The sequence below is a fragment of the Musca autumnalis genome, unplaced genomic scaffold (genome assembly GCF_047663935.1).
Source record: "Musca autumnalis isolate F117 unplaced genomic scaffold, ASM4766393v1 scaffold_4, whole genome shotgun sequence".
Lineage (NCBI taxonomy): Eukaryota > Metazoa > Arthropoda > Insecta > Diptera > Muscidae > Musca > Musca autumnalis.
The window spans coordinates 53,877,985-53,905,327 of record NW_027411977.1 but is presented as its reverse complement, the minus strand read 5'-3'; the positions used below and the strand labels follow the sequence as shown (position 1 = coordinate 53,905,327).

Sequence of the window (27,343 nt, the reverse complement as noted above, 5' to 3'; positions counted from 1 at the left end):
CAATTCAAAGAAACAGTTGATAACACTTTTTTGTTCCAATCAGGTAATTTTCCTAGAATTTAATACAGCACTTTTTCACAGAAGAATTTTCACACTTAAAATTATAATTTAATTAATTTTCGATAAAAGCTTTTACTCAATGTTCGGCAATCAATCATCATCATAATCTCCTACCATCAAACACATATTGTCCATGCATCAAGCCAATTATAATTTTTTCCAATTTGCCAATGGGCAAAAGTCCTCTAAAACGCCAACAGTTTTTTTGCATGAAATAAATTACTATCACGGACATATGCTAATAGAAAAATAATCGAAATAATGATGGCGACGGGCAAATACAAATAGCTGCTGACATATAAAATTGCTGATTAATTTCCGGTTTCATTTTGCACCACCCATATGACACAACAAACACTTCACCCGGTATGAGTAATAGAAATAAATCACATGGAAGCCACATCTCATTCTCGTTTCTATATACATTGACCCTAATACTGCTTGCTGCCTACCATTTGTGATGACAGACAATGTAAGCAAGGGTGCTATATGTATGTTGTACTGCATGTATGCACGTACCCATACTTGTGTGTATTTATAGCTGTTGTGCAACATGATTTTCTGACTAACAACTGATGATCTTTTTTAAAAGGATTTTAACGAGTACAACGATTGAATGTACATGGATGTACGCTCAAACATGCTTTAATGTCCGGACCAAAATAGCATATCAATCCATCTGTACATTGACATCTACAACATAAAACTATTTCAATCAATGTGGGCTGGAAACACCTGCTTAATCTACAAATATCCCCTACAAATTCCATTCTACATATTCTCAATAAAACACATTCCACTCGAAACATTTTTGCACTCACCTAAAGCCAAATTCTTTAATCCATTCACCACCCACCCACCGACCGACAGACCGAACCACATTGTTTATTGTTGCAGCAGCTGCTGCCATCCATAGAACAGAGTGAGCTTTGTCAGTTGCAATGCAATGAAATTTAAAACAAATGTTCAAATTATGCAATTTAGTCCTTTCAAATAATAATGTTTGCCATCCCAAATGCATTTGGGGTGAAGGTGTGTGTGTGTGGGATTTTTTCTCTACGGCTTTGATGCTTGCACAGGTGGTGACAATGGTTTCTTGCGCAGGTCTAAAATTGATGATAGTTGGGAAGTTCTTGCTTAAAGAGATGCGTTATGATATAGGACCAATTGGCGCTACGGCTGAAGTTAGAATGTGGGAATTTTTGAATTCGAACGATATAGGAAAGTAAAGCTTAATAGATATGGTTTTCTGTGAACTTCTGAAAATCTCGACGAATGTTATTGATGGAGTGAAACTTCGAGACCAAAGAGCATGCCGGAAATTTTTATGAGGAGCCATTAGTTCCGTTATTTTTGTGGTACAACTGGCCCAACCTCGGTCGCAAGGCCATACATATTATTATCCTGTAATGTGCAGAGTAACTCCGCAGCCAATTCCAAATGAATGCATTGACAGCATAACATCTTGCAGAAAATAAGTCAGAAACAAATAAAAAAGTATCAGTCGGCTTTGCCGACAGAGATATACCCTCAGGCTGTGTAAATTGAAACACTTCTTTCCAAAAAAACTTAGGTACTTCCCAACAAAAATAAATCCTTAATAAATAATGGATTTTTATAGTAATTTTTTGGTAATCGTAACTTCTTACAAAACCCTACAAACCCATTATTTTAACAAGGGCATGTCGCACGGAATTTCTAGTTATTCTACGACCACTAGAAGATGAAAAATAAGCGATAAAATAAAAAAAAAAATATTTTGTATGTTTAGAATAGTTGAGGTGGAATTTGTATTCATTTTCAAAAACTTCACACTTTTTTAATTTCGTTCTTTGCTGGACTTGAACACATGAACTTCTGCTTTGTAGCCGAACACACTACACACTATGCCACGAGTACGAATAATAAGGACTATTTAAACACTTTTATGTGCACAACCAACTGTTCTCTGTGTTGTTAACAAAAAGTACCCGGCCGACAGTGAGCGTTGAACACACAAGCCTAGGAGTTGTAGTCGGAAGCACACGCACTGTGCCACCGTACTCATAACTTAGTAAGTAGTAATATAAGTAGTTATTTTTGTATACATTATCTTGTAATGGGTTACATAATAACGAGTGGATCCGAATTTTTGGTGAGAATTTCAGGGAATTTCGGGGTTAAAGACCAAAAATTTTGCGATGGAGGTACCTAACGAAATGGATTAACATATTCCATTTTGAAAATGGGCCTTAGGGATCTTTGAATAGACCCTTAACCGCACTTAAACAAAACTATTAAACATTTGTGTAGGTGGTAGCCCGAAGAGTGGTCCGATAGGACCCACTTTTGAACATAAACTAAGTTTGGACAAATTATTTCGGGATCCATAGTTTGGACTAAATCGATTGCTCCGTTTATGTGATATCTCTCGTACCATTTTAGCGAAAATTTTTGGACTTTTGTGGGGGAGGTACCGGAAGGAGTAAACCTATAAGCATCACCTTCGAATTTTATCTAATACTATCAAAGTGCCCGCTACTTCGTATGCGGAAACGATATAAAAAACAAATAAACAATATATAATATGGAAATGGCGAACACTGAAAATTAACACCGAGTCCAACATTGCACACCAATACTCACACTAAATCCAAATAATACAAATTCCAGGACTGTCCCTACACCCAATAGTACGATTTTCCAAAACTACCACAATAATTCACTTCACCAGTAATCTTAATTCCAAAAACAGGATTCTAGCGCTATTGGTGCACTCAAATTCAAATTGTACCAAATTTAGTGCTTTTCGAATCCCTAAGTACGAATTTCAAAAACTACCTCCATGTCTCAATCCTACACTCCAACCGTAGTCTTACCAAATTCCAGGATTCCAGCTCTATCCGTTCCCCAAATACCCACTGTACCAAATTTGGTACCATTTAGAACTTTCGTACCCATAAGTACGAATTTCCAAAACTACCTTAATACTATACTCCAACAGTAATCTCAATTCCAGAAACTCAGCTCTATCCGATGACCCAAAACTTAATTGTACAAAATTTATTACTTTTCGTAACACATAAGAAGGAATTACCAAATTATCTCCATACTACAACATCAATCTTAATTCAAACTTCAGGATTCCAGGTCTATCCGTTCAACCTAAATACAAATTGTACAAAATTTAGTACCATTTAGTACTTGCCGTACCCATAAGTACGAATTTTCAAAACTAGTTCCATTCTGCTCTCTAACAGCAGCCTTAATTAAAATTTCAGGATTCCAACTCTATCCGTTTGCCCAAATAGTAATTGTACAAAATTTAGTACTATTTAGTTCTCTTCGTACTCTAAGTACGAATTCTTAAAGCTACATCCATTTTAACCTCCAACAGTAGCCTTAGTTCAAAATTTTAGGTGTCCAGCTATATCCGTTCGCTCAAATCATAATTGTACCAAATTTAGTACCATTTAGTACTTTTCGTACCCATAAGTACGACTTTTCAAAACAACTTCCATTTTACTTTCCAACAGTAGACTTAGTTCAAAATTGCAGGATTCCAGCTCTATCCGTTCGCCAAAATCATAATTGTACCAAATTTAGTACCATTTAGTACTTTTCGCACCCATAAGTACGAATTTTAAAAACAACTTCCACTCTAACCTCCAACCGTACCCTTAATTCAAAATTTCAGGATTCCAGGTCTATCCGTTCAAGCTAAATACAAATTGTACAAAATTTAGTACCATTTCAAAACAACTTCCATTCTACTCTTTAACAGCAGCCTTAATTCAAATTTCAGGATTCCAGCTCTATCCGTTCGCCCAAATCCTAGTTGTACCAAATTTAGAACCATTTAGTACTCTTCGTACCCATAAGTACAAATTTTCAAAACTACTTCCATTCTACCCTCCAACTGCAGCCTTAATTCAAAATTTCAGGATTCCAACTCTATCCGTTGAACCTAAATCCGAATTGTACCAAATTTAGTACAATTTAGTACTTTTCGTACCCATAAGTTTGAAATTTCAGCTCTATCCGTTCGCCCAAATCATAATTGTACCAAATTTTCAAAACAACTTCCATTCTACCCTCCAAATGTAGCCTTAATTCAACATTTCACGATTCCAGGTCTATCCGTTCAACCTAAATACAATTTGTACAAAATTTAGTACCATTTAGTACTTGCCGTACCCATAAGTACGAATTTACAAAACTACTTCCATTCTACCCGCCAACTGTAGCCTTAATTCAAAATTTCACGATTCCAGGTCTATCCGTTCAACCTAAATACAATTTGTACAAAATTTAGTACCATTTAGTACTTTTCGTACCCATAAGTACGAATTTACAAAACTACTTTCATTTTACTCTCTAACAGCAGCCTTAGTTCAAAATTTCAGGATTCCAGCTCTATCCGTTCGCCCAAATCATAATTGTACCAAATTTAGTACCATTTAGTACTTTTCGTACCCATAAGTACTAATTTTCAAAACAACTTCCATTCTACCCTCCAACTGTAGCCTTAATTCAAAATTTCAGGATGCCAACTTTATCCGTTCAACCTAAATCCAAATTGTACCAAATTTAGTACCATTTAGTACTTTTCGTACCCATAAGTACGAATTTTTAAAACTACATTAATTTTACTCTCCAACAGTAGCCTTAGTTCAAAATTTCAGGATTCCAGTTCTATCCGTTCGCCCAAATCATAATTGTACCAAATTTTAGTACCATTTAGTACTTTTCGTACCCATTAGTGCGAATTTTCAAAACTACCACCATTTTACTCTCTAACAGCTCTATCCGTTCGCCCAAATCATAATTGTACCAAATTTAGTACCATTTAGTACTTTTCGTACACATGTGTACACTTTTCCTATGTCAACCGTACCTTTTAACCTTGATTCTCACACCAAATTTCAACCTTTAACCTTTATCCGTTCACAAAATACGAATTGGTACCAAATTTAGTACACTTTAGTACTTTTCGTACACTTATAGTTCGAATTTCTAAAAACCCTTTAGCACATCTTTCCTAAACTCCATCAGTGACCATCATTCCAAATTTCAAAGTTCTAGCTCTACCGGTTCGCCAAATACAAACGGTACCATATTTAGTACCTTTTAGTACTTTTCGTACCCTTCCAGTTCGAATTTCCAAAAACCCAGCCTTATCTGACCCCTTCGGACCAAGAGTGATCCTCACCAAAAATTTCTGGATTCTAGCTTCAGAAGTTTCGTCTGGACGTTGATGAATCAATCAGTCAGTCAGTCAATCACTTTACTCTTTTATTAATATAGACTAGCAAAATGCCCGCTACTTCGTATGCGGAAAAGGAAGAATATACAAATAAACAATAATTAGTATACAAAATTGGGATTTATAATACTTATTTTAATTGATTTTTAATTTAAATACCGTTCGAACACCTTTAGTTCTAATTTCCAAAAAGAAAAAAAGAAAACCTTGACGCATTACAACGGTGCGGATAGTTTAAAAATTGTATCCTCGTTTTCCAACAGAAGCAGTTGTAATTTCGGAATTTGTGATATCAAAATGTATTTCCGCAGTTCCAACACCAGCTCAAAACCTTAGCCCTCAGCGACCTCCATACCTAATATCGGAATTTGTATGCATTTAAAACAACTCCTTATCTAAACACTAACACTGAACCTAATACAAAAATTCGAAATTCCAGCTATATCCCTTTATGCAACAACAAAACGGTACCAAATTTAGTACTTATAATAGGTAATACTTTCAAAAATTACATTCCTATATCAAAAACTATATCGCAACAGCGACACCTATTAACAGCTCTATCTGTCTCCTAAAACAAATTTAATGAATTTCCAAAACATCCTCCTTATCTCCACTCTATATCCCACTCTACCTCTTATGGTACGTATATCCAAAATGACATCCATAACTCAAACCTACACACCAACAACAACTATAGTACCAAATTTCCGAATTATATATACAAAATTTAGTACGATTTAATACTTTTCATACGAAAGTACAAATTTCAATGACTAACTCAATCCTCCACTCAGGCAGTAATCTTAGTTCTATATTTCAGGATTTTAGCTCGATGCGTTCACCAAATCCAATTTTTATCACGTTAAGTATAATTTAGTGCTTTTGGTACACATAACAACGAATTTCAAATGTTACATAAATCCTCCACTCCAACAGTAATCTTAATTCCAAATTTCAGTACCATTTAGTAATTTTTCGTTACCTAATATTAGGTATTTCCTCATGCCAAATTTCAGAAGTTGTACGCATTAAAAAACTACTTATATTATCGTTTATCTTACCAAATTTAGTTTTTTTTTCAAAACGTGGGTGTAACCGCGAAAAATTATCTTCTAATATCAACCATTTATACCAACCGCCATTCTCATTTCCAGCTCTATCAGTTCCCCAAACTAAATTAAAATACTACACATATAAATACATAAGAACGAATTTCAGAAACCTCCTGCTAAAATTCCAAAACTTCCTGCTAACCCCTTTACACAATAACAAATTATATCAAATTCTATACTATTTACTACTTTTTATAGTATGCATTTCCAAAACCATCTCCATATCTTAACCCCAACCCCATACAACAAAGTTTAAAATTCCACCCGTGCCTACACACGATACAACATTTAGACCTCTTTAGTACTCTTCATAAATATAACAATATTACACACCAATACTCACCCTAACCCCAAACATACAGATTCCAGCTCCGTCCCCACACCCAACAACAAATTGAGTACCATTAATGCATTGGCAACCACATGTCTCAGTTCGTCCATTATCAAATTGTACCAAACTTAGTTCCATTTAGTACTCTTCGTAGCCATAAGAACGATTTTCCAAAACTACCTCAATTCTTCACTTTAACATTAACTTTGATTCCAAATTTCAGAATTCCAGCTCTATCCGTTCAATCATATCTAAATTGTACGAAATTTAATACTTATCGTAACCATAAGTACGTAGTTTACAAAACTCCCTCAATCCTACAGGCCAACTGTAATTTTAATTCCAAATTTCAGGATTCCAGCGCTATCCGTCACCCAAACACAAATTGTACCAAATTTAGTGCCACCGTGGTGCAATGGTATACACACCCGCCTTGCACGCTGAAGGTCATGGGTTCGGTTCCCCGGCCAGTCAACATCAAACACTTTTCAACGGTGGCAAAATACCCCTCAGTAATGTTGGCGACATTTCCTGAGTATTTCAGCCTTGTACAACTTCTCTACAAGTGGTGTCTTAGACACGCCGTTCGGACTCGGCGATAAACAGTAGGTCCCATATCATTGAGCTAATATGAATCGGGGTGCACTCATTGATATGAGAGAAGTCTCCCCTGTCCCGCCTGGGATGTTTGTGGAACAATTATTATAGTAGTGAATTTCCAAAACTACTTCAATCCTACACTCCAACAGTAATCTTAATTGCAAATTTCAGGATACCAGCTCTATTCGTTCACCCAAATCCAAATTGTACCAAACTTAGTACCATTTAAAAATTTCCGTACCCATAAGTACTAATTTCCAAAACTACTTTAATCCTACACTCAAACAGTAATCTTAATTCCACATTTCAGGATTCCAGCTCTATTCGTTCACCAAATACATATTGTACCAAATTTAGTACCATTTTGTACTTTCTGTACCCATAAGTACGAATTTCCAAAACTACCTCAATCCTATAATCCAACAGTAATGTTAATTCCAAACTTCAGGATTTTAGCTCTATCCGTTCACCCAAATACAAATTCTAAAAAATTTAGTACTTTTTAGTACTTTTCATACCCATAATTACGAATTTCCAAATCTTCTTCAATCCAACACTCCAACTGTAACCTTAACTCCAAATTTCAGGTTTCCAGACCTATCCGTTCAATCAATTCCAAATTGTACCAAATTTAGTACAATTTAGTACTTTTCGTACACATAAGTACAAATTTCTAAAACTACCCATATCTCAATCCTACACTGCAACAGTAATCTTAATCACAAATTTCAGGTTTCCAGCTATTTCCGTTAATCCAAATCCAAGTTGTACTAAATATAGTACCATTTAGTACTTTTCGTTCACATAATTTACGAATTTCCAAACCTATCTCAATCCTACACTCCAACAGTAATCTTAATTCCAAATTTCAGGTTTCCAACTCTATCCGTTCACCCAAATCGAAGTTGTACTAAATTTAGTACTTTTCGTACACATAAGTACGAATTTCCAAAACTGCCCCCATATCTCGATCCTATACTCCGTCAGTAATCTTAATTCCAAATTTCAGGTTTCCAGCTCTATCCTTTCACCGAAATCCAAATTGTACTAAATTTAGTACCACTTAGTACTTTTCGTACACATGAGTACGAATTTCCTGAACCATTTCCTTTCATAAACACCACTTCCCAACCTTCATTTACATACCAAATTCCAAGTTTCTAGCTAAATCCGTTCAAAATATACAAGTGGTACTAAATTTTGTAACTTTTCGTACACGTAGAGGTCGAATTTCCACAACTCTTTCGGTACATCTTTCTAACTCTCCATCAGTTACCCTCATTCCAAATTTCAGAATTCTAGCTCCTCCCGTTTTCCTAATACAAAGGGTACCATATTTAGCACCTTTTAGTACTTTTCGTACCCTTCTAGGTCGAATTTCCAAAAAACCCTGCCTTATCTCACCCATACACACCAACAGCAACCCACAGTCAATATTTCAGCTTTCTAGCTTCAGCGGTTTCGTCTGGACGATGATATGCCAGTCAGTCACTTACTCATCACTAAGCTCTTTTATATTTATAGATAGCAAAGTGCCCGCAACTTCGTATGCGGAAAGGATATAAAAAATATAAACAATATATAATATGGAAATTGCAAACACTGAAAATGTTGGTGCACTAATACCAATTTTAATCAATATTAATTTTAGTACTGTACGTACACCTTTAGTTCGATTCTCAAAAAGGTCAACCGTATCTCACCCTTACACATTAACAGCGAGATCAACGTTGCACACCAATACTCACTTTTACTCCAAAAAATACAGATTGTAGCACTGTCCCTACACCCAAAAACAAACTGAGTACCATTAAGTACTTTAAGTATAAAATAATTACAGTAATCGTAATTCTAAATATCAAGATTCCAGCTGTATCCGTTTGTCCAATTCCTAATTGTACCAAATATATAATTATTTGGTATCCACAAGTAAGATTTTCCAAAACTACCTCAATCCTTCACTTTAACAGTAATCTTATTTCCAAATTTCAGGATTCCAGCTCCATTCCATAAGTACGATATTCCAAAACTACTTCAATCCTACACAACAGAAATCTCAATTCCCCATTTCAGGATTCCAGCTTTATCCGTTCACCCAAATCCCCATTGTACCAAATTGAGTAGCATTTAATACCTTTAAACTCCTAAACTCCACCACTAATCTCAATTCCAAATTTCGAGATTCCAGCCCTATCCGTTTACCCAAATCCCCATTGCAACAAATTAATTACCATTTAGTACTTTTTCATATAAATACTTTTCGTACACATAAGTATGAGTTTTCCCAATCATCTCCTTTTAGAAGCACCACTTTCCAACCTCGATTTCCATACCAAATTCTATGATTCTAGTTATATCCGTTCAAAATATACAATTGGTACTAAATTTTGTAAATTTTAGTACTTTTCGTACACTTAGTGCACCCTACACCCTTACAGTAATCTTAATTCAAAACTTCGCCCAAATCCAAGTTGTACCAAATTTAGTACCAATTTGTCCTTTCCGTACCTATAAGTACGAATTTCCAACACTACCTCAATCATACACTTCAAAAGTAATTTTAATTCCAAATTTCAGTATTCCAGTTCTATCCGTTCACACAAATCCCCATTGTGCCAAATTTAGTACCATTTAGTACTTTTCGTACACTAATAGTTTCCAAAAACCCTTTAGTATATCTCTCTCACTCTATCCATTCACCCAAATCCAAACTGTTCTAAATTTAGTACCATTAAGTACTTTTCGAACCCATAAGTACGAACTTCCAAAACTTCCACAATCCTAAACTACACCAGTAATCTCAATTCCTAGTTTCGAGATTCCAGCTCTATCCGTTCACCCAAATCCCCATTGTACCAAATTTAGTACCATTTAGTACTTTTCATACACATGAGTATGAATTTTTAAACTTCCCCAATCATACACTCCAACAGTAATCTCAATTCAAAATTTCAGGATTCCAGCTCTATCCGTTCACCCAAATCCCTATTGTACCAAATTTAGTACCATTTAGAACTTTTCTTACACATAAGTACGAATTTACAAAACTACCCTCATAACTCAATTCTACACTTTAATGGTAATCTTAATTCCAAATTTCAGGTTTCCAGCTCTATCCGTTCACCCAAATCCAAATTGTACCAAATTTAGTACCATTTAGTACTTTTCGTTCCCATAAGTACGAATTTCCAAAACTACCTCAATCCAACACTCCACCAGTAATCTCAATTCCACATTTCGAGATTCCAGCTCTATCCGTTCAACAAATCCCCATTGTACCAAATTTAGTACCATTTAGTACTTTTCGTACACATTATTATGAATTTTCCAAACCATCTCCTTTTTGAAGCACCACTTCTTAACGTTGATTTCCATACCAAATTCCATGATTCTAGCTATATCCGTTCAAAATATACAATTTGTACTAAATTTTTGTAAATTTTAGTACTTTTCGTACACTTATAGGTCGAATTTCCAAGAACCCTTTGGCACATCTTTCTAACTCTCAATCAGTTACCTTCATTCCAAATTACAGAATTCTAGCTCTTCCCGTTTGCCTAATTCAAAGGGTACCATATTTAGTACCTTTTAGTACTTTTCGTACCCTTCTAGGTCGAATTTCCAAAAACCCAGCCTTATCTCACGCCTACACACCAACAGCAACCCACACCCAAAATTTCAAGATTCTAGCTTCAGCGGTTTCGTCTGGGCGATGATATGTCAGTCACTCAGTCACTCACTCACTCACTCACTGAGCTCTTTTATATACATAGATTCGAAGAAATATTATGATATACAAAGTATGGACCAACGCAGTATTCGGTTCCAGAGTTGTCGTGTGCATCAGCCACTACACATTCTGGCCGTAGGGGTTTTTTACTGCTTTCGGGTAATTTTCTCAAGGAGTAATAAGGGCTTTGAACATGTTGCAAGAAAAATCAAGAGAAGGTCCTAAACTACACTTTTCCGAAATTGGGTTGACATATGTATATAGTCCATATTCTAACCGGATATATGTCTCGTAGAAAAAGTACGATGTGCCAAGTATGGATCAAATCGGTTCGCCTTCGAGAATTATCGTGCGCACCATTTTAGCGAAAAGTTGTCAACTTTTATGGTTGAGGTACCCGACGGATGGCCCATGTTAGAATTTTTTTTTAATTTTGCGCAAAATATTACGACTCTTGAATTTTGGACCGAATCGGTTTATCCGTTCGAGAGTTATCCACTACACATGGTGTCAAAGCGGGTTTTTTCAGCTTTTGGCCAAAGTTTTTCTCAGGAAGTATGTAATTGCCCCTGAAAACAACTTGTACCGTCGTAATGGATTCGGCGAATACAATTTGTAACAACAATAATCAAAACGATTCAAGAAGAGGAGTGGACCGATGTAGTCCATATTCGAACTTTATCTGTGCCTAGTAGAAATATTACGATTTGCAAAGTATGTACAAAATCGGTCAGTCTCTTCGAGAGTTAACGTGCGCATGATTTTTGAAAATAAAATTGAACTTTTGTGGAGAAGGTAACCGCGGGAGTGGAGCAATATGGGCCATCTTCGAACTTAAACCAAGTTTGGACAACAAATTACGAATATCAAATTTTGGACCAAATCGCTTAATCCGTTCGAGAGTTATCGTGTGCTCCAGCCAGCCAGACAGAAAGACGAACATTGCTAAATCGACTACAAATTGTCTGAAACGGATTTCGTCCAAACATATTTGGGATCTAAAACCATTATTTCGATGTGGCACATTTTGCCCGTATTAAAGTGTATATAATTTCGTTAGCATAAATGCTGAGGTGTAGTGTACGTGTGTCATAAATGTTTATATTATTTAACTTCATCCATTTCAATATCAAAATATTAACAGCTCATAATACTTTAATATTATTCACCAACAAAGAGTCACTGACTTCATTCATTCATGTTGTCGGTGGTCAGTTACTCCAAATACCTCTTGGTGTCGTATGACATATTTCGTTCACACGTCCAACGACAATTGTCGTTCTGATTTTGACATTGTTGCAATATGATCCCGCACGCGTACACCCACACAAATACAATTAACGTAGTATTTAGATATTATATTCTTATAAATGTAAATTATGATTTAGTATAAATAGACATAATAATTTCGAAATAAAATCAATCATTCACTGTTAATCAACCACTGTATTATTTCGCTCTACATGGCGACCGTGACAAGTGCTCTATCTGCACTGCACGGAAAAATAATATTATAAAGTGCTCGCCCATGGCACTATAAAAACAAAAGAAAATGTTGATTAGAACGGGTATATTAACGTTTTAAAGTGCTCGCCCATAAAAGGAATTAATTTAAATTTAATTCCAATACCGTATGCAGTTTGCTACTGAAGAAGGAAAAATTGCCATGAATAGAAGGACGACCGTCAAAGAGGGTCCACAAGCTATTAGCATAGAAGAATATAGGAACCGGCAGAGGAAGACGGATTCTAAGACGATAGAGGAAAAACTGCCTGTAATCACCCACCGAAGAAGAAGGGGTGGCTTCACAGCCCGAAGGAAGAGACAGATATCTATCTTATTGAGCGTAATAAATAGCGATCCTCCACCGAGCTGGAAAAGATGTATTGAATTATGGGAACGAATTAAGGCTTTAGAAGACGAAATTTCAAACTTTCTTGAAACCAGGAAGAATGGCGAAAAAAACCAGCATATATAATAAATATTATATTAATATATAAAATTAGTTATACAACTGAGTGCTCACCCAGCACCAGTCAGGGCCAGAAGACGTAATTCGCTCTTGGCAAACAATTTTTTTTAATACATTACATATAGACTTAAATAGCTATTGTAATATAAAAATATATTTTATACTTTAAATATAAACTTAAATATTGTATTGTAAAAATGGGATCAGAAGAGTCCAAAATTTCAAACCCAAACGCTAATTTAATTAACAACATTGAAGTAATAGACCATACCGACCAAATAAAATAGATGTAGAAATAACAACAATTTCAGGAAAATCATCCACAAATACAGAATTGAACAATAAGGATATATTACAACCAAGCATATTTACAAAAGAAAGCAAAATGGCTCAACCGAAGGCAGAATTTTTAAAAATGGCATCAAGTATGCTTCCAGAATTTGATGGGAAAGCGGAAAACCTTAAGAAATTTATTGTCGCTTTAGAATTACTTATTACTCTACAAGAAGAACATGAAGAAATATCGGTCGCTTTGGTGAAAACCAAACTTACAGGTACAGCAACAAATCTAATTAGTAATGAGACAACTCTAAGAGACATAATTGAAACACTAAGAAACACAGTTAAGGGCGAATCAGTGGAAGTGGTTACTGCCAAATTGATGAACCTTAGACAAAACAACAAGACCGCTAGTCAATTTGTAAAAGAAATAGAAGAATTAACAAAATCCCTTGAGCAAGCCTATATCTCGGACGGATTAGCAAATAATACTGCAAGGAAGTACAGTACACAGCATGCTATAAAAGCAATGACAAAGAATTGTTCTAATAGCAAAGTTAAAATTATAATGGAAGCGGGAACATTCAATACTATGAATGATGCCGTTAGCAAATTCGTCAATAGTTGCACCGAGGCAACGGACGGTAACAATTCGGTATTCTACTACAACCAAAGAGGTAGAAATAATAGAAGTAGAAATCAAAACAAAAATCAAAATAGAAATCAAAATAGAGACAATCGCAGATACCATAATAACAGACAACAAGGTCATTCTTATAAAAGATGTGGTAATCACAACAGACAAAGGAACAATAACCGAAGTGTAAATGTAACACAATCGGGAAACGAATTGCCCCCCTTGAGCGATCCAGAATAAATGAAATATATTATTTTAATCTCAGTCTAAGTAATTTTATAGAAGTTAAAAATGCCGACACAAAATGTAGACTTATATTGCTAGTTGACACTGGTGCTGACATATCATTATTAAAGAATTTATATGGACAATACGAAAACGTGAATAAAAATAATATAACTAATCTATCAGGTATCGGGAAAGGAGTCATAAAATCTTTAGGATCAATAGACGTTAATCTTAAATTATCTAATTTTATTGTGCCACACAATTTTCATATTGTCCCACAGAGTTTCCCCATTCAATGTGACGGAATACTTGGAATGGACTTTATGAAAAAATATAATTGTTTATTAGATTTTAAAAGTGGAAATGACAGTTTCGCTTTAAGACCTCGTAATTTCCACGGTTGTATACGAATCCCATTAATTCACAAAATTAAAGAAAACGCTATTTTACTTCCTGCCAGATAAGAAGTGATTAAACAAACACGTTTAGTAACCAATGAAAAATCAGTACTAGTGCCAAATCAAGAAATTCAACCAGGAATATTCATAGCTAGCACAATAGTAGAAAGTGATGCAGCTTTTATAAGAATAATAAATACAACTAAAGATGATGTTACATTAAACAGTAAAAATATTAAATTTGAATCATTAGAAAATTATGATATAATAACGGAATGTCAACAAACAGATAAAAGAACTAAAGAAGTTCTGAGTAAATTAAAATTTCCTTTTCTCTTTAAAGAAGGCCTCAGAAATCTCTGTGCTGAATTCAGCGATATTTTCGGTATTGACAGTGAACCTATAACATCAAATAATTTCTACAAACAAAAACTTAGATTGAGTGACAAAACGCCAATATATATCAAAAATTATAGAATACCTGAATCTCATAAGGAAGAAATAGATAAACAAGTCTCAAAATTAATTAAGGATAAAATAGTGGAGCCATCTATTTCCGATTATAATAGCCCACTTCTCCTGGTACCCAAGAAATCATTACCAAACTCTTCCGAGAAAAGATGGCGGTTAGTAGTAGACTACCGTCAAGTAAATAAAAAGTTGATAGCAGATAAATTTCCCCTTCCAAGAATATATGATATTCTTGATCAACTCGGTAGAGCAAAATATTTTTCATGCCTTGATCTTATGTCTGGATTTCATCAGATTGAGTTAGAAGAAGAATCCCGTAACATAACATCATTTTCAACCAGCAATGGTTCTTATCGATATACTCGACTTCCATACGGATTGAAAATAGCACCAAACTCTTTCCAACGCATGATGACTCTTGCATTTTCAGGACTGAAACCATCACAAGCATTTCTGTACATGGACGATTTAATAGTAGTAGGATGCTCTGAAAAACACATGTTCAAAAATTTAAGAGATGTTTTTCAATTATGCAGACGTTACAGCTTGAAACTACACCCAGAAAAGTGTTCATTTTTTATGCATGAAGTTACGTTTTTGGGTCATAAATGTACTGATAAGGGCATACTTCCTGATGAAAGTAAATATGACGTTATTAAAAGATATCCAACGCCCACAGATGCTGATAGCGTTAAACGGTTTGTAGCATTTTGTAACTACTACAGACGTTTCATTAAAAATTTTTCAGAACACTCTCGTCATTTAACTCGTTTGAGCAAAAATAATGTTCCGTTTGAATGGACACCTGAATGTAATATGGCGTTTAAATATTTGAAAAATGAATTAATGAAACCTACGCTGTTACAATATCCAGATTTCAAAAAGGAATTCTGTATAACTACAGACGCCAGCAAACATGCATGTGGCGCTGTTTTAACGCAAGATTATAATGGAATACAACTTCCAGTTTCGTATGCATCAAGAACTTTTACAAAGGGAGAATCCAACAAATCTACTATAGAACAAGAGTTAATAGCGATACACTGGGCAATCAAACATTTTAGACCCTATGTATATGGAAGAAAATTTTTGGTAAGATCAGATCACAGGCCACTTGTATATCTATTTTCTATGCGGAATCCAAGCTCCAAACTAACACGGATTAGATTAGATTTGGAAGAATATGATTTTATAGTAGAATACCTCAAGGGGAAGGACAATAGCGTAGCAGACGCACTATCCCGTATTACGGTAGATGAACTTAAGGACATGACAAGTAATATCATGAAGATAATGACAAGATCGTCTAAAAATCAGGAAAATACCTGCGCAGGTAATACTAAAGAAATTAATGGACAGTGTAATGATAATAAGCCCAATGTCTATGAAGTCATTAATAATAATGACGCACATAAATACGTACACTACAGAGTAAATATTTAGGACCATATACGGTATCTGACGTAAATGATAGAAATAATATAAAAATTAGGGATAGCAAAGGAAAGCAACAACTAGTTCATAAAGATAGATTAAAACCATTTAATAAATAGAAAAACAAAACACATTTGATCAAATGTGTTAAAAATGTGTTAAAAATGAAAAAATGTGTTAAAAATGAGAAAAAAAATGTTTTAAAAATGAGAACAAATGTTTAAAAAATACAAAATATTTTAAATATAAATGTTAAGTATAATAAAACTAGCTATCTAACTAAACTACGTAAATATAAAACATAATAAGAATAAGAAAATGTTTAAAATACCTAGTACATAAAAAACTATGTTAAAGAATGATAATCCAATTTCACATTGTATCATCATTCTTCTAAAAAGGGAAGGTGTAGTGTACGTGTGTCATAAATGTTTATATTATTTAACTTCATCCATTTCAATATCAAAATATTAACAGCTCATAATACTTTAATATTATTCACCAACAAAGAGTCACTGACTTCATTCATTCATGTTGTCGGTGGTCAGTTACTCCAAATACCTCTTGGTGTCGTATGACATATTTCGTTCACACGTCCAACGACAATTGTCGTTCTGATTTTGACATTGTTGCAATATGATCCCGCACGCGTACACCCACACAAATACAATTAACGTAGTATTTAGATATTATATTCTTATAAATGTAAATTATGATTTAGTATAAATAGACATAATAATTTCGAAATAAAATCAATCATTCACTGTTAATCAACCACTGTATTATTTCGCTCTACAGAGGGTATAAAGAGTTTAAATGGCTAGTGAATAAACCGGCAGCTTACAATTGTGGATCGTCGCGGTACAATGATAAGGCATATGAGTCAATTGATTGAGATCTCAGATCATTAATCAGATTCTGTAATGTACGAACTGTTTTTAAAGAAGGTCGATTGCGATAGACTTCGCAACACCTCACTGTAACACATTTTATTATAGCTGTCATAAGAAAAAGATGAGTTTGGCTGTGGGTTTGTAGATAGTCGGGGTTCACTTTCACCGTCAATGTAGAACTAGCAAAAAAACGTATAAAATATCCACTTCTTTGGATCTAATGCAAGGTTTTCTTATACAACTGTCAGGCTGCCTTTCGGGATATAGAAGAAGCACACAAAAAGAAGCTTGATTCTTAAATAATTAATAGACAGCGGAGTCATATGCAAATGCATATATCGTTATCGTTTGGGTGCCACCGTGGTGCAATGGTATGCACGCCCGCCTTGCACGCAGAAGGTCAGTGGTTCGATTCCCCGGCCAGGCAACATCAAACATTTTTCAACGGTGGACAAATACCCCTCAGTAATGTTGGCGACATTTCCTGAGTATTTCAGCCTTGAAAAACTTCTCTACAAGTGGTGTCTTAAGGCACGCCGTTCGGGCTCGGCGATAAACAGTAGGTCCCATATCATTGAGCTTAATATGAATCGGGGTGCACTCATTGATATGAGAGAAGTCTCCCTTGTCCCGTAAGGGATGTTGTGGAACAATGTTTTTGTTATATATCGTTAGGATGGTCGTAAAGAAAATCTGATTAGACAGAAACTCGCTTTATCACAAAATAAAACGAATTAGGCCCAGAAATATTTTGCATATCGTGCATATTTTGACATATTTGCATTAAATTAGCATATGCAAAAATATATACAAGGATTTGTGGTCTAAATATCCCAACGAAATGGCAGAAATTTTGTATTAAGTCTTTGTTAGGGATATGAAACTTCACACCCCATAGAACGGTACCTCCCGATTTCCGATATTTTGAAGATTGTGGACTCAACATCACACTGAAATGGCTTACATTTTGTATTAAGTCTTCCTGACTACCTTTCACCGACTTTATTGACGTAATAATAACCGAGGAATGGTTTGCCTACAGAAACCTTTTGCAAAAAAAGTTCGAAAGCATCACTTTTCCGAATCTTTGTATGGCAATTTCTACCCCTTTACGATATCTCCTTTCGAGAGATATCTTGCGCAACATTATGCAAAAAATTTTGGAATTTTGTGGAGGAGGAAACCGTGGGAGTGGATTGATCGGACCTATCTTGGAACTTTATCTCAATTTGGATAAACTATAACGAGGTCCAAATTTTTAACCAATTCGATTGATTCGTTCGAGAGTTACGGTGCGCTCCAGCTAAGGGTTACTCCACATTTGAGGTGATAAAACAACAAAAATAGTCTTGTATAATAGGAGCAATAAGGTACTCTGGCAATATATTGTAGATATATTGTATACATAGATATATTGTATTGTATTGTATATATATTGTAGAAGAATAACAATGTGTATTGTTGCAGCACCAATATGTTTTGTAATATCATCGCGACTGCTTTAAAGAAGTATCAGTCGGCTTTGTCGACAGAGATATTTCCCCTTAGTCTATGTGAATTGAAACTTCCAACTTCGGACAGAACGAATACCGGCTACACAACCAAAATTATTTTCCACAAAAATTATGTTTTCAGAATTTTATGACCCTTTTTGACATTATAACTTGCCGGCAAAAATGTTGATTAGCTCAAAAGTGTTGCAGATGAAGTACTTGAAGAAAAAGATCGACATAGTAAATTTTAGAAGTGGATCTTATTTTGGGAGTCATTTCTTTTCGATATATCCACCAATAAACTTCAGTTGGTCACAGTATAATTTACAGCTTTTGGACCACCATGTCAGGAGGTATGGTCTTGTCCACGAAACACATAATATTGCTGTAAACAAGACCATAACTTTCTAAAGGATCTTCGAATAGACCCTAAACTGCACTTGTTCAAAAATATTAAACTTTTCTGTGCATGTGCACATGTTTAAAAGTTAAACTAAATTTTGGACAAAATATTGGGAGATCCAAAGTTTCGACCAAATTGATTGCTCCGCTTTTTTAACCTTTGGGGTGAGATACCGGAAGGTGTGGACAGATATTGCCCATCTTCGAACATAAATTAAGTTTGGACAAAATATTACGAAGGCGAAATTTTACACAAAATCGGTTGATCGGTTCGAGAGTTATCGTTCGCCTACGGGGGAATGAAATGTGCCTCCAGTTGCTGCCGAAATATATAAAGTCCATATCTGAAATCAATTTCCGGTATCGAAAATTTTGGGAATTCTTTAAATTATATCCATGAAGAGTTGGACCCACAGTTCGAAAACTATAAAACCTGGGAACAAGCGCCAACGAGGGAGTGAAATGTGCCTCCACTAGCTACCGAAATATATTCAGTCCATATCTGAAATCAATTTCCGATATCGAAAATGTTGGGACTTCTTGAAATTATATCCATGAAGAGTTGGACCCACAGTTCGAAAACTATAAAACCTGGGAACAAGCGCCAACGGTGGAATGAAATGTGCCTCCAGTAGCTACCGAAATATATAAAGTCCATATCTGAAATCAATTTCCGGTATCGAAAATTTTGGGATTTCTTGAAATTATATCCATGAAGAGTTAGACCCACAGTTCGAAAACTATAAAACCTGAAAACAAGCGCCAACGAGGGAATAAAATGTGCCTCCACTAGCTACCGAAATATATTCAGTCCATATCTGAAATCAATTTCCGATATCGAAAATTTTGGCCCTACTTGAAATTATATCCATGAAGAGTTGGACCCACAGTTCGAAAACTATAAAACCCTGGAACAAGCGCCGACGGGGGAATGAAATGTGCCTCCAGTAGCTACCGAAATATATAAAGTCCATATCTGAAATCAATTTGCGGTATCGAAAATTTTGGGATTTCTTGAAATTATATCCATGAAGAGTTGGACCCATAGTTCCAAAACTATAAAACCTGGGAACAAGCGCCAACGGGGGAATGAAATGTGCATCCAATAGCTACCGAAATATATAAAGTGGATATCTGAAATCAATTTCCGATATCGAAAATTTTGGGACTTCTTGAAATTATATTCATGTAGAGTTGGACCCACAGTTCGAAAACTATAAAACCTGGGAGCAAGCGCCTACGGGGTAATGAAATGTGCCTCCAGTTGCTACCGAAATATATAAAGTCCATAGGTGTTTTTTACAACTTTCGAGATATTTTCTCAGGTAGTATGGACTTGCCCCTGCAAATGTCGTACCGTCGTAATGGGTGCAGGGTCGATATAACAATGTCCCTCTGTCCATTCGTCCGTCTGTTGAAATCAAGGTACAGTTCGCAATTTTTAAGATAGAGCTTTGTAATTTGGTATAGAAGATTTTATTACTCGTAGGATGTTTGGTAAAAGGACAATATCGGTCCACGTTTTGATATAGCCCCCATAGAACGGTACCTCCCGCTTTTCGGTATTACGAAGGTTTTTGCCTCATTATCACACGGAAATGGATGACATTTGGTAGTTAGTCGTCGTTGGGGGTATAAAACTTTCTCACATAAACTTGTCGGAATAGGTCCCCGGCTTCATATAGCCCCCATAGAACGGTACCTTCCGATTTTCGGTATTGTGAGGGTTGTGGCCACAATAATCCATCGAAACGGCTGAAATTTGGTATTTGGACTTTCTCCCGGAAACTTGTCGTATAGGTCCACGCCTTAATATAGCCCCCATAGAACGGTACCTCCCTATATCCGGTATTTTAAAGGTTGTTGCCTCAATATTCCACCGAAATGGTTGACATTTGATATTTGGTCTTAATTTGGGCTATTCAACGTACCATATGAATTTTGTCGGTATAGATTCACGCCTTTACCTCCCTATTTTCCCGTATTTTGTTTTTGTTTAGGTTTTAGCCTCATTATCACACCGACATAGCTGCAATTTGGTACTTAGTCTTCTTTAGGGGTATAAAACTTCCTCCCAGAAATTTGTCGGTATAGGTTCACGCCTTCTTATAGCCCCCATAGAACGGTACCTCTCGATTTTCGGTATTATGAAGGTTGTGGCCACAGTAACCCACCGAAATGGCTGAAATTAGGTATTTTGTCTTTGTTGGAAGTAAAAGCCTTCCTGACTGATATAGCCCCCATAGAACGGTACCTTCTGATTTTGGAAATTCTGAAGGTTGTGACGTCAATATCCCACCGAAATTTCAGTAATTTGTTATTTAGTCTCCAATGGTGTTATAAAATATTCCCGAAGAGAATTATCAGTATAGGTCCGCGGGTTCCTATATCCCCCATAGAAGCATACCTCTTGTTTTTCGGCATTTTGAAGGTTTTAACGAAATATCGGAAATTTGATATTTAGTCTTCTTTGAGTCTAACAACTTTCCGCCAGAAATTTGTTGGTATAGATCGACGTTTTGATATAGCCCCGATGGAACGGTACCTCCCGAATTGTGGTATTTTGAAGGTTATCTACATTGTTTTACCGAACTTGCTGAAAGTTGGTATTTAGTCTTCTTCATAAACGAAAGGAAACAAATTGTTCGATTTTACTTTAATACAACTCGTGGTGGAGGGTATAACAAAAACGATGTTCTTACTTGTTTTGTATTTTTGTGTTTTTTTTTTTTTGTTTAATCAGTTATCTAATAAAAAAGAGAAAAAAATATTGCAAAGTGGGGTTGGATGGAACTTTCACGATTTAATATTTGAAATAAATTTTTATTGATTATTGTACTCTTCGATTTTCTTTTGTTTGTATTAAACTACAATTAATTACAAAAATTTTAAGTCCTGTTTGGTGGCGGGAATCGAAGAAAATTTCAAGAAATAGTAAAATCATTGATAAATATTGACTTTAAATATTAAATCGCGAAAATTGCAAAAAAGCCCAGTGTGCAAACACTTTTTTTGTTTTTTTTTTTATTAGAAAGCTGATAAAAAAAATAAAATATACAAAAAAGTTTTTTCTTCTTGGACCATTATTGAAGATGTTATGAGTGTTAAAAACTGATTTTAAATATTAAATCGCGCAAATCGCAACCTAGCCCACTGTGCATTTTTTCTGTTTTTTTTTTATTAAATAGCTGATAAAACAACAAAAAATACGAAAAAAGATTTTTTTTAAATAGTAAAGATGTTATTAGTATTTCTTTGCATATAGTTTTAACAGAATTCGACTTTTTCAAGGCGCGATATCTCTCAAACCGTTACTCAAAAAAAATCTGAAAACATTCTAAAATGTTTTGGTGATGAGCAGCATCAAAACAGTAGAGCTGACAAACAATCGATATTCCCAACATTAGATATTTTCGAAAAAATCGATAGCTGTCGATATTATCGTTAATTTGTCATCACCACTAAGTTGGAAATAAAAATGGCGGATATGTCTATGTTTTTCTTGACTTTTTGCACAAGTACATCACAGAAATATTAAGGAGAAAAAACAATTGCTTTTATCAATTAAAAGGACACAAAAATAACAAGTGAGCAAAGGCTATAGTCGGGACGGGGCCGACCATGTGATACCCTACACCACTACCCCTGAGCATAAGCTTTTCACTGGTAAACATTTCTTTTGGGGAATATAAACGGACTAACACCAAAAATAATATGCCTCTTTGTCTCTGGGACCCCCATAAGCAACCAAAATTTCGTGACCATCCAATCAAAATTACGACCTGTAGCTTGATTGCAAAAAATTGAAGAATTGACAGGCTTTGCCGTTGGAATACCCCTACTAGAAGCCAATATATTCACAAAGAATAAAACTTTGAACTTGTCTCCAAATGAGCTTTTCCCCATTCCGACCCCTAAATATTATCCGACTATCACCAAAATCTTCCTCTGTGGGACCCCCATGAACCCTCAAATTTTCGTGACGATCCGATCAAAATTGCGACCTGTAGCGTGATTTCCAAAAAATAGAAAAATGGGATGTATTACCGACTTTTGCGATATCTCCGTTATTTGGTTACCTACGCCGACCTAGTTTGCATCATTGTAAAGAAGGGATCTTCTACTTTCATAGTCAGGCTTTCCTTTTGGAAAATTTTAAACCAAAGCTGTGATATTTGTCAATATAATTAAAATCGCAAAAATGAAAATTGGGGTTTGATTTGCTACTATTGCGATATCTTCGTTGTTTGATCACCTACGAGCACCTACTTTACATCACTAGAAAGGCGATATTTTCTGTTTTCATTGTCAGGTTTTGCTTTTGCTATACCCCATACAGAAGCTAAGATATTGGCTTTGGAAAAAAACGTTGTCTTTTTATCCACCTAAGTTTTTTTTCCCTTTTCGACCCCTAAATATTATCCGACTATCACCAAAATCAATAGGCTTCTTCCACTCCGGGACCCCCATCAACATCCCAAATTTCGTGACGATCCGATCAAAATTGCGACCTGTAGCGTGATTACAAGGTTTAGATGGACAGACGGACAGGTCGACTCAGCTCGCCGAGACATTCATTTTGGTATATATAAGTATGGGTCTACGACCATTATTTTGATGCGTTACAAACTTTTTGGCGAAAACCAACTTATAATACCCTCCCCACATAGTGGTCTAGGGTATAAAAATTAATATCTATATCTAATGATATTGAATTAAAAAAATCGATACTATCGATAGTGCCATCGATTTTTTGCCAGCTCTACAACACAGCAAAAAATAGAGGAAATCAAAAACCACTTTTTTAAAAAGTGTCCGATTTCACTCAGAAATCCCCATACATCTTTGAATATTTTCAAAATATCCTTTTTCACTCACTTAAAGCTTTCATTATGTGGATTGTTTTTTAATTTGGCGCGACACATTTCAGATCATTTCCAATAACAAATGTTTTTGTGGCTTCCCATGGGAATTCGTGGAAATGTCGGCGTTCACTTCAGAAGAATAAGAGGCCGAGACATGGATTTGTCATGCTAAAACCAATCAAGGCCAAAACCTGATATTTATCATCGCCTAATTCCAGCTACGATTTCGAGTCAAAGTCCAGCCAAATTTGCTGAGCACGTAAACTGTTTCAAATCACTGTGTAGACTGTCACAAACTTTAATTTGCTAATACATGTCTGATTTAGATAAAAACTGTTTGTGCTATTTAGTGTGTGTAATGTCACATCATCATAGCTTTGGTTGGTACATGGATTTTAATTCTTTCTGGAAAATTAGTTCAAAGTTTACACATAGATATCATAAAGCTTATATCGGTAAACTCAACAAGATGTTGTTATTTTATTTTATACTATTTTGTAGTTCAAAGGTTTTTATTTGAACTTTACCCCCATACAGTGAATCTAGTTTATGTAATTTTGTATTTTATTTTAATTAATTTTTATACAAAATTTTCATTTCTATTTCAGTTGTACATCCATCCACACATACATACACACTTCATCTATCTCTGTCTTCCAACTGTCGTTGTCGGTGATTATAAGAGTGTCTGTGTAATTGTGGCATATCATCTGAGCCCGCATTCCCAAGGACAACAATGAATATGCAGACAGTCCAGTATTTGGGACCCACACAACAGGCTACACCACCGCCTCCATTTCGTTATAATGGTCCCACGATGCAACAGTATGCTCCGCAACAGCATGTCCCCCTGCCACATGCCCATCAACAACACTCGCCTTGGTTTGTTAGCAACAATGCCAGTAATATTGTTACTAGTGGTGGTGTTGGTGTTGGCGGAAGTACAGCCATAGTAGGTGTTGGCCATGAGATTGCTGCTGCTGGCGGTGGTGTCTCAACTGCAACAACTGCTGGTTTTATGCCAAATACAAATCCAATTTACAGTACTACACCAATTAAAGGAAAGGTAAGTGAATTAAATAGTTGTTTTTTTTCCTTTGCCCCTAGTTTACCATTTTCTCATCTCACCTCGCCCCCACCAATATGATTCTGTAACGAACAACTGCAGTAGCAGCAACAAAATAAAATTAATTACCTTTTTAATACTTAAGTTCCAACAACCAAAACACCTACGTAAATACACACTTTGTACATAACTACAATGAGAATACAATTGCAGCAACTAAATGGATAAAAAATACTACCAAGAACAACAACAGAAAAAAACAAATTTCCTGATAAATGAACAAGCGAACACAAAGTCGCTTATTCTACTTCTATTGAGTGCTTTTAGGCATTATTTTTTCGCTTTCCTTGCATCCTCTCCAAAACTCTGAGAGCAAAAACAAATGTGACACAAAAACACGATAGAAATTAATAAGATTTCCTCCAACTGCTTGTCAGATTTAAAGAAGTTATTTCCTCTGGCCTTATTTTATGAAGATAACATATCTTACAAACTAATTAATTGACATTTTTCTTTATCTAATCTCAACATTTTAATTAGTAGCTCATTTTAGATAAAGGAATAGGAATGGGATTGTTATTCTTAAGAATAGGGTTAAACAAGTAAAAACGGCGTTAAGTTCGGCCAGGCCGAACTTGTTATACCCACCACCACGAGATGTATTGAAGTAAAATGGAACTATTAGTTTCCTTTCGTTTATGAAGAAGACTAAATACCAAATTTCAGCAATTTTAAAATACCCTTCGGCGGGTACCGTTGTATGGGAGCTGTATCAAAACTTCGATCTATACCGACAAGTATCTGGCGGAAAGTTTTCAGGCTTAAAGAAGACTAAATATCAAACTTACGATATTTCGGTAATGTGACCAAAAACTTCAAAATATCGAAAATAAGAGGTACGCTTCTATGGGGGATATAGGAACCCAGCAAAAAGTTTGCCTCCAAAGAGACAGTTAAATGATATGTACAAGTGATCTGGAAGTGCATCAAATTATACATTTTCACTCATGATTTTTACAAGAGCATGACTACTGAAATAGACACTCCATTGCACTGCATTTTAACTGACCCTTTGGCACTGCATTTAAACTGACCCTCTGGCACTGCATTTTAACTGACCCTTTGGCATAGCATTTTAACTAACCCTTTGGGGTAGAATAGGAGGTAGTCCAAAGCACGTGTTTTGATACAGGCATTCTGCGGAAATTGTGCAAGCCATTACAAAATATCCCAGAACAAAAAAATGCATTTATTATTTATGTAAAACAAAAATATTAAGAACTTTATTACATTAACACAAATTATGAAAATTCTCCATTGAATTCAATCGCAAACATGCGTGTTTCCTCCGCTCTCCATTTACTCCAAGCTGAACTGTTTTTGTTTCATCTGCTAAATGGGTTTTTTTCCCATCACCAGTTAAGTTTTCGACATGTACTCCAACAGCACTCCATTGGGAAATTTTCTTCTCGGGAGTTACCGGAAAAATGTTCACAAATTAAATATTATTTAGGTTGTATTAACAAATGTTTGGAAATGTTAACATGCTTGTCTCGCTTATGCCGCTGCCTGTAGAGATGCACAAACTGATTTATGTACATGTAGGGATCTCTAACAACTGCTAATAAAATGTACCGACTCCGTTTGGACTGCATCCGGATGCTGTTAAATTGTGAGGAATTGGAGTGCCCTTTTCACGACTCCGCTGAACTGCATCCGGATGTTGTTAAAATGTGACAAGTGGAGGTGATTCTTTGGATTGCATCCAAATGCAGTTAAAATGTGAGGAGTGGAGTGCCTTTTTCACGACTCCGTTTGAACTGCATCAAAACATGCCGTGACAGAACTAGTCCACATTGCACTACTTCTAAATTATTTTGCTGGGAAGACATGGACCTATACAGATAATTATCTTCTGGAATATTTTATAACCCCATGGATGACGAAATAACAAATTTCAGACATTTCGGTGGGATATTCACGTCACAACACTCAGTCGGAAAGCTTTTTACCTCCAACGTAGACTAAATACCAAATTACAGGCTGATTTTCGGTATTTTGAAGGTTGTGGCCACAAACCTATAAGGGCAGTATGAAGGCGTGGACCAAATTTCAGCCATTTCG

The 27,343-nt window shown here is 35.4% G+C and overlaps 1 protein-coding gene across 12 annotated transcripts in view; it reads left to right on the top strand.

Moving 5' to 3' along the window:
• LOC141403450 (protein alan shepard-like) overlaps positions 1 to 27,343 on the top strand; it is a 684,579-nt gene that overhangs the window by 374,640 nt on the left and 282,596 nt on the right. For all 12 annotated transcript variants that reach the window (XM_073985876.1, XM_073985872.1, XM_073985868.1 and 9 more), the window contains one exon: positions 24,762 to 25,219. In XM_073985876.1, coding sequence (XP_073841977.1) covers positions 24,890 to 25,219 — 330 coding nt within the window. In that variant the 5' untranslated portion in view covers positions 24,762 to 24,889. The remainder of the gene's footprint in view (positions 1 to 24,761; positions 25,220 to 27,343) is intronic.